At 35.2% G+C, this 9,236-nt stretch overlaps 1 protein-coding gene and 1 pseudogene across 2 annotated transcripts; both read left to right on the forward strand.

Annotated features, from left to right (window-relative positions):
• The first annotated feature begins 1,909 nt into the window (after nt 1-1,909).
• LOC106333618 lies at nt 1,910-3,523 on the forward strand (annotated as a pseudogene).
• A 3,780-nt stretch (nt 3,524-7,303) lies between these two features.
• Nucleotides 7,304-8,388, forward strand: LOC106333931 (senescence-specific cysteine protease SAG12-like). Of its 2 annotated transcripts, none has more exons than XM_013772312.1 (2): nt 7,304-7,791; nt 8,180-8,388. In XM_013772312.1, exons 1-2 carry the CDS (start codon nt 7,353-7,355, stop codon nt 8,320-8,322), a joined length of 582 nt encoding a protein of 193 aa, XP_013627766.1. In that variant the 5' UTR covers nt 7,304-7,352; the 3' UTR covers nt 8,323-8,388. The 2 variants fall into 2 exon arrangements, with proteins under 2 accessions (XP_013627766.1, XP_013627767.1); XM_013772313.1 differs by having other exon boundaries at nt 8,261-8,388.
• The last annotated feature ends 848 nt before the right edge of the window (nt 8,389-9,236 follow it).

Below are 9,236 nucleotides of genomic sequence, written 5' to 3' on the forward strand. Positions count from 1 at the left end.
ATCAAGAGGGAGTATTAGAAGATAAATATGGAAATTGGATGATTATCCAGCTTGGACACTTGTCCTTCTCCCCTCATCAGCTTTGCACCATCACCACTGCACGTGTCAATCCAATGGTTTTGTCTTTTTGTGTGTTTAACCGACTTCTCTCTTCTATATAAAGGGTTTCATGTTCACTTGTAATAATATATATGAGCAATTAGTTTTACCTATCTCTCTCCCTCATAACAAATAAAACCATCACTTTCATTTCTCCTTATCTCGCACTATCGTTTCCTTCTTCTTTCTTATATACTAAACACATAAAAGAATAATATAATCCTTGTTCGGAAACTCGCTAGGCGCTAGGCGTGCGGTACATCCGGACCTAGCGATTTATTGAAAAATCGGAAAAAAATCAGGAAGTACGCGGGGCAAATTTTTTTGTATTTTTATACATATAATACCATATTTTATACATAAAATTAACATTTTAAGATGCAGTCACTATATAATATGGTTTCATAATTGTACAAAGAATTTACGTAGCCAAAGTAATTTTTTATGCATTGTAAATTGAGGAAGTGAAAGGTATGATCATTTTCAAATCAGATCAATAAAAAAAATTATGTTGTAAAAGTCTTATCTTTATAGTTTTATAAGTGTTCAAAGATTCTCCGCAGCATAATTGGTAAGCGGGCATTGAAATCTTCAACCAAGGCAGGGTTCGACTTCTTCTATATATTGTTATGTTACTTTTTACCCTTGTTCAGAATCGTGCTACGCGTTATCCGTGCGGCAACCCCGAGTTGTTAAAAAATTGGGATAAACTCAAAGTATATGTGGGGAGTAATTTTTAGTGAGTTTATTGTTGTAAAAATATACAAAAGATTCATCAAATACCAAAATAGATAATATAAAAACAAAAATCAAAAAATAATACACTCACAAGAATTACCAAAAATATATATAGTTTGGATCATGAGACTAACATGCAAATTAAAAGTATAAAGACTTTTATTTACGGTTAATGTATTGGGCTTATGAATATTACAACTAATTGGACCTTTAGAAAATAAATTAAAAATCGTGAAGTCCTGATAATAAGCTTGAGGAATGTCGTCTTCTTCGTTTGGATTGAGTTATCGAACCACCGGACATGACAGAAACCACCACGGTATCAATCATCAACGGTATCATGTGTAAAACTTCGAATCATATGTTTATGCAACACTTCCGGGCTCATTATTTTTTGAGAATCACGCTATCGTTGTAATTCTAATTGATCTGAGATTCCGAGTTTTTATTTTTTATACGCCGCGTTCTGTAATTCTACGGTCCAGACGGACATAACTCGCCTCACCGTATAATGATAACGATCACCCCTGACTCGCCACGGTGCAGCTCCGATCACCGTATTCTCGGCCGCAAAATCGGTGACTCGGCCGAGTTTTAGAACAAGGAATATAATTAATATTCAGATATATAAATACCTCACCTTTATTACACAACAATTGTCGTATATATGAACTAATGTGTGATTCAGTTATCACTTCCCAAAGTCCTGTATAACAATGTTTAGGATTAAAAAAATCCAGCTAATCAGACTACACACTTTACCAAGCCTCGTTATCATGAGGTTCGATTAAGAGATTCACCGTCGGATAAATAATTGGACCGAACAATGCGAATGATATGCGCTAACCCATTGGAAATTATGGCCCAACCCCCAGAAAACGTTTGCAGATTGCGCTAACACTTTTGAAATTGTTGGCCATTTACTTGACTTCGTATCGTGTAGAAATTATACCAACGAAATTGTAGCAAAACTCGCGTTAGAAAATTCAAGAAAATATGCCACCACGCAGTTCATAGTCTATATAACACCAGCTTCTAATACACTTTTATCGGCAAAGTCATACAAACCCATACCTTTTTGTAATAAAAAAAAACATTCCATACATTTTCTCTTTGCAAGAATGGCTTCGATCACATTCTTGATCCTAGCAATTATTTTGAGTTCTAGAACTTCAGGAGCCACTTTTCGTGGGGGACTCTTTGAAGCTTCTGCTGCCACGGATAAACATGAGCAATGGATGTCTCGTTTCCATCGTGTTTACTCCGATGAGTCTGAAAAAACAAATAGGTTTGAGATCTTTAAGAAGAACTTGGAGTTCGTCAAGAACTTCAACATGAATACAAACATAACGTTCAAGTTGGATGTCAACCAATTCTCTGATCTCACCGACGAGGAGTTTCGGGCGAGGTACATGGGGCTAGTGGTACCGGAAGGTATGACCAGTATAAATTCAGAAAAAACGTTGTCATATAGATATGAAGATGTCAGTGAAACCGGTGAAAGCATGGATTGGAGAGAGGAGGGGGCTGTTACATCCATTAAGTACCAAGGCCAATGTGGTAACTAATCATCATAATACTCTTTATTATTCTTTTAACAACATGAATTTCATTCCAAAAAAAAAAAACTAGTAGGCTACATGGTAGGTCCATAAATTATATTTTTGTTCTTTACATTTCAAAAATATGGAAAGCGTTACATAAAAATCAAACTGGTTTATAAATATAAACAAAAACTAAAGTTAAATATTTTGTTTTCATTAAATTAAATTCTACATAAAAAGATAATTCACTCTTTAAAAACGCATATGAGAACCTAGTTCAATTTTAATTCCAAATATAGTAACAAACGACATATAAACCACTAGGCTACATGGCATGGTCGTTTTTTTTCTTTCTTCTTTGCATTTCAAAAATGTATAGAAAACGAATCATGAAAATGTCACAGGAAGTTGTTGGGCTTTCTCGGCCGTGGCGGCTGTGGAAGGCATAACAAAGATTGCTAAAGGAGAGCTCATATCGCTTTCAGAGCAGCAACTTGTGGATTGCAGCAGAGACTACAACAAAGGATGCGGCGGAGGGATTATGTCCGAAAGCTTTCGAGTACATAATCAACAATCAAGGAATCGCCACAGAAAATAGCTATCCCTACCAGGGATCACAACAGACATGTGGTTCAAACACCCAATCATCTGATTACCTTGCTGCTACAATCAGCGGATACGAAACCATTCCAAGTAATGACGAGGAAGCATTGCTAAAAGCTGTGTCGCAACAGCCTGTTTCCACGGTGATAGATGGGTCAGGGTATGCGTTTAAGTACTACTCAGGTGGGGTGTTTGATGGTGAATGCGGGACGGAGATGAGTCATGCGGTTGCGATTGTTGGTTACGGGATAAATGAAGAAGGGACTAAATACTGGTTGGTGAAGAACTCATGGGGAGAATCTTGGGGAGAGAATGGTTACATGAGAATCAAGAGAGACGTTGATGCACCAGAAGGAATGTGTGGTTTGGCCAGACTTGCTTTCTACCCACTTGCATGAGTCGGCTTACTCAAGAGTAACTGAGAAACTTTTATCCAATAGTTTTATGAAACTATATTCTCCTGTTTTCGTTGCAGTCATATGTATTTGGACTTAATGTCGGTGGACGCATTTTTTTATGTTGGTGTGGTATTTATAAAGTTTGTATGAGGAAAACATTATGAATGAGTTACGACTATTAACAATGATATAGAAAACCTGTTTGGTCTAAATTTTACAAAGTTGTTTAAGGATAACTGCTCATGGGAAGCCAACTGGCAAATATCAAATATTTATACTCTTTAATTATTTATACGTCTTTGATAATGTTTCCAAATCATAGTTGTTAGCCATTTATCTATTACCGTCTATGTTACATGAAATCGGAACCATATACACGTAAGTGGAATCGTATGAAAACACGGAAGCAAGATTTTTAAGAAGATTAAGAAGCGGGTTCGTATTGGAAACACATATGTATATATTAAAAATATAAGAATAATTTTATAAAACATATGCCAAAAAATTATATAATTTGAATTAAAAACAAAAATCACTAATTCATTTTTAGTAATTTTATATCCTTAAGCTGATTTCATACATAGTTATAAAAATATTAACAAATTAAGTTTATAATAACCTATTATCCAACTAATCAGATTACTTATTTTTAATATCTCACAAATAATTGACACACAATTTTGAATATATATATATGCAAGATCTCTTAAAAACTATTATGCAGAAAGATAATTTGTTTTGTATTAGCTTTAATATTTGCATGTTCTTTCTAATTTAATAATATTAATTTTTAGATTTAATATAAAGTATAAACATAATAACATAATTTTATATTTTTACTTATTTATGATATTGGGTTTTAGTAACAGAAGCATGATTCCAAAAGGGAAGTAAGCTTCCAACATATTTTAAAGAGGTTATTATGAAAACGTTTTGGAATCGAGATTTCGAAAGCTTCCACAAGCTTTCGATTCCGATTTCGAAGCGGAAAGTGGATGTCTGATGAAGGTTCCGTGCTTCCTAGAATACATTATTACCCATTCGGTTTTGCAAAAATGTCACTTTAACATTTTCACATAAATTAAAAAATGATTACAATGTATGTTTTTGTTAATTATACATATTTAACCAAAAATATTTAAAATAAATAAAATTATTTAAAAAACTAATATATTTTAAAATTAATATTAAACTTAAAATAAGTATAAACTAAATTGAAATTGTAAAATGACATTGTTTGTATAACAAAATAATACTCTTTATGAAACAGAAAAAGACAAGTTCACATCTTATTTTTTATTGATAAAAATCTTCGATCAATAACTCCCATGTACAGTTCAAAAAAAACTCCTATGCAAATCATATATATATTATAGTGAGAGAATTACTCTTTCCTGAAGGCGACACGTCAGCATCAGGTGGGTCCCACTTTAAAAAAATGTGAAAAAGTGTCAAACCTTGGTTCGAACCCAGATTATTGAGATACAAACACCAACATTTATACCATCAAACTAAAAGATAATTTATACATTGATGGCCGAAACTAATATATATTTATGAATGTCGGAAGCCCTTGCTTCTCCGGGTTCTTTTGAGGGTCGGACCTGCAAGTGTATTATGAGTTTCATTTTTAAATGGGATTCATCACGTTATATAAGAAAAAGCTCAAAGTTTGCAACAATTATAGTTTTCTCATATTGTAAAACGTCGTCGTTTAACACGAGTTAGGGTTTTTATCATCATTGTCTCAGATATGTCTGAGCTACAAAGTTGTGTTGTGTGTCTGTTCGTAATCTATTTTTTTCACCTATGCACTCTTCATCTCCTCATCTTAAATTGCTTGATCATAAATGTTCCTGATTTGTAGCTCCTATGTAAACCCTTTATATATGATTCTCATCTTTTATGAACCCAATCTGCATCTCCACAAAACTCATTGATTCCTCTTAACTTTAACTATCTTCTAGAAGATGTCTCTCTTGTTCTCCAATTCCTCAAACCGGCGTCCCCGACATCCATCACTCAACCTTTGAGTCTCTCCGTCTTGGTCAAAGTAGTCAGAGCATAGCTGTTGGCCTCATCCGCTTCTGGGATTCCCTGAATTTCAAGAAAGACACTGAGTTAATGGATATCACAGTTATCTTCCTTGATGAAAAGGTAAGTCAATCTTCGAACTATCATACTTATTTAACATAATTGTTTTAATTGATTTCCTGATTCTTTGTTGAATAATATTATTTGCAGATTCCGTGATTCATGGGTTGATTTCCGCCGGACGTGCTAATCATTACATGCCATCTTTGAAAGCCGGTTCCATTGTGAAAGTAGTTCGTTTTGAGGTTGCTAGGTGCTCAAGCATGTACAAGATAATTGATCATCAATTCCTCATCCGTTTCATCCCACCAACCATTATTAATGAAGTCATCACGAGTGCTCCTGAGATCTATCTCCAGTCATGATTAGACTGTTCGACAATCTCCAAGTGATTGCGAACACAAACCTAGAACTCTCATGTATATTATCATATTGCAGCTGGGTTTATATTATGTTTCTATATTATAACTGATATTTAAACTCGGAGATGTGGTTGGGAAAATCCGTTCTGTCCAGGGCTCTGACCTCACCAAAGAAACAACTCGAGTCGCTATCCGTCTCCTCATTGACCCGTAAGAAACAATCAACACAAATTTTCTTCATATTACTGTCTATATTGTGCTAACATCAATGATCAAAAATATTTCCTACCCATGTGGTCGTCTATTTATCTCTCTTACTTATCAAACTAATTTCACACAAACCTTTATTTTACAACTTAAAAGAAACCACAACAATCCAAACAATCAAAACACGAAAAACTAGAATCTCAAAAAAGATGAATCATTAATGATCACATCTTTTTTTTCTAATCTTACAAATAAACTTCAAAACAAATATACCAAACCAATCACCTCAACTGAAACTCAACGACACATACATCGAATCAGCTAAACAAATACAAACTACACGACCAACTATTTAACAATTTACAAACTTACTTTCGCATATGCTTACGAAGAAGACGAAAACAACAACCAAGATCAGTAAAATCACCTAAACAAAAAAGCAGAGTAAGTTACGAACTCTGATAAATACAACTAATAACGATTTTTTGTTTACATGTTACCCATCAAATAAAAGAGAAACAAACACTGGCACACCAAGAGATACAAGAGACAATCATGACAGACACAAAGGCGGCAACAACATCTCCACCTGCTCACTCTTCTTGTCTTATGAAAATAGCTTACATGCTAAATGTCAACAAGCTAATGTTATTGTCTTCTTATGAGAAACACATAAATTCGTTTAAAACTCATTAAGACCCAAATACTCAGAATTGTCACTCATTTTATAATTATTTCTATAAATCTTCATGTATTTGTTTTAAAGGTCCGGTAAAAACAACAAGTTTAAAAAAAAAAAGACATATAACAAATATAATAAAGATAATAAAAATTATAACTTAATAAATATAAACTTACGCAGCTATCCTGGAGAAAAAAAATCCATCTAATCAGACTATACACTTTACCAAGCAAAAAAAATCCAGCTAATCAGACTACACACTTTACCAAGCCTCGTTATCATGAAGTTCGATTAAAAGATTCACCGTCGGATAAATAATTGGACCGAACAATGCGAATGATATGCGCTAACCCATTGGAAATTATGGCCCAACCCCCAGAAAACGTTTGCAGATTGCGCTAACACTTTTGAAATTGTTGGCCATTTACTTGACTTCGTATCGTGTAGAAATTATTCCAACGAAATTGTAGCAAAACTCGCGTTAGAAAATTCAAGAAAATATGCCACCACGCAGTTCATAGTCTATATAACACCAGCTTCTAATACACTTTTATCGGCAAAGTCATACAAACCCATACCTTTTTGTAATAAAAAAAAACATTCCATACATTTTCTCTTTGCAAGAATGGCTTCGATCACATTCTTGATCCTAGCAATTATTTTGAGTTCTAGAACTTCAGGAGCCACTTTTCGTGGGGGACTCTTTGAAGCTTCTGCTGCCACGGATAAACATGAGCAATGGATGTCTCGTTTCCATCGTGTTTACTCCGATGAGTCTGAAAAAACAAATAGGTTTGAGATCTTTAAGAAGAACTTGGAGTTCGTCAAGAACTTCAACATGAATACAAACATAACGTTCAAGTTGGATGTCAACCAATTCTCTGATCTCACCGACGAGGAGTTTCGGGCGAGGTACATGGGGCTAGTGGTACCGGAAGGTATGACCAGTATAAATTCAGAAAAAACGTTGTCATATAGATATGAAGATGTCAGTGAAACCGGTGAAAGCATGGATTGGAGAGAGGAGGGGGCTGTTACATCCATTAAGTACCAAGGCCAATGTGGTAACTAATCATCATAATACTCTTTATTATTCTTTTAACAACATGAATTTCATTCCAAAAAAAAAAAACTAGTAGGCTACATGGTAGGTCCATAAATTATATTTTTGTTCTTTACATTTCAAAAATATGGAAAGCGTTACATAAAAATCAAACTGGTTTATAAATATAAACAAAAACTAAAGTTAAATATTTTGTTTTCATTAAATTAAATTCTACATAAAAAGATAATTCACTCTTTAAAAACGCATATGAGAACCTAGTTCAATTTTAATTCCAAATATAGTAACAAACGACATATAAACCACTAGGCTACATGGCATGGTCGTTTTTTTTCTTTCTTCTTTACATTTCAAAAATGTATAGAAAACGAATCATGAAAATGTCACAGGAAGTTGTTGGGCTTTCTCGGCCGTGGCGGCTGTGGAAGGCATAACAAAGATTGCTAAAGGAGAGCTCATATCGCTTTCAGAGCAGCAACTTGTGGATTGCAGCAGAGACTACAACAAAGGATGCGGCGGAGGGATTATGTAACGGCCCGATTCCTGGTCCAAAAATTTCTTAAGGAGAGCCCGTTGGGACTGCGGCCCACTAGGATAAATGACCTAGGGTTCCCTCCTTTTCCTATTAATAAAGCTGTCTCCTCTCTGTTTACTCTAATTCTGAAACTTGAGCGAAACCCTGCAGAGATTTAGAGAGACTAGGAAACCCTAGCAGTCAAGCTTCTCTTTTCCTTTTCTCTCTTCTTCTCTCACGTCTCTCTCTCTCTCCTCGCTGTCGCTCTCTCTCCCTCCTCCTCGCCGGTGCCGTATGGTGGTGGTGGTGGTTGTAGCCGATTGGTGGTGGTGACTAGATCTCGTCTCTCTCTTGTTCCCTTGTTCCAGATCTGTTCAGATCTCATCCCCCTTGTCTCTTGCTCCAGATCCAGATCCAGATCTAGGCTAAGGTGGAGTGTCTTGAACCCAACTTTCTCTCATGATTCTGTATACTCCTTTATGTTGGAGTTAGGATTGAGTAGTCCATGTTTGAGAGCTAGGTTGATAGAACATGTTTACTGATTAGGATGATAGATGAGTGGATCATGATGCATAAGGACCCTCACACTGTTAACGGGACTTAATGAACTGATTTATGTTGTTGTGATGTTGATTGGTTGATGGGTGATGCTTGTATGATTGGATGTGTAGTCCCATGTGTTGTTTGTGATTAAAGCTAGGATGCTAGAAAGAAGCGAATGCTAAGATGATAGGTGAGTATTGATTGTTAATGTTATCGTAAGTAGAACTTGAGTGCGATGTGTATTGTATGTGACACCGATAACGGGTGGCGTCTAGTGAACGAGTATGAGTACGAGTCTAAGTGTAAAGGAATGAGAAAGTGAATGAGAATGAGACGTGGGGTAGAAAGTGAATGAGAATGAGAAAGTGAATGAGAATGAGACGTGATGT

This window comes from Brassica oleracea, chromosome C3 (assembly GCF_000695525.1).
Source record: "Brassica oleracea var. oleracea cultivar TO1000 chromosome C3, BOL, whole genome shotgun sequence".
Classification (NCBI taxonomy): Eukaryota; Viridiplantae; Streptophyta; class Magnoliopsida; order Brassicales; family Brassicaceae; genus Brassica; species Brassica oleracea.

Excerpts from the sequence above, each read along its gene's own strand:
- LOC106333931 (XM_013772312.1), top strand. The coding sequence starts at position 7,353 with ATGGCTTCGATCACATTCTTGATCCTAGCAATTATTTTGAGTTCTAGA. Across the intron at positions 7,792-8,179 it reads TAAGTACCAAGGCCAATGTG|GAAGTTGTTGGGCTTTCTCG; the intron begins GTAACTAATCAT and ends AAAATGTCACAG.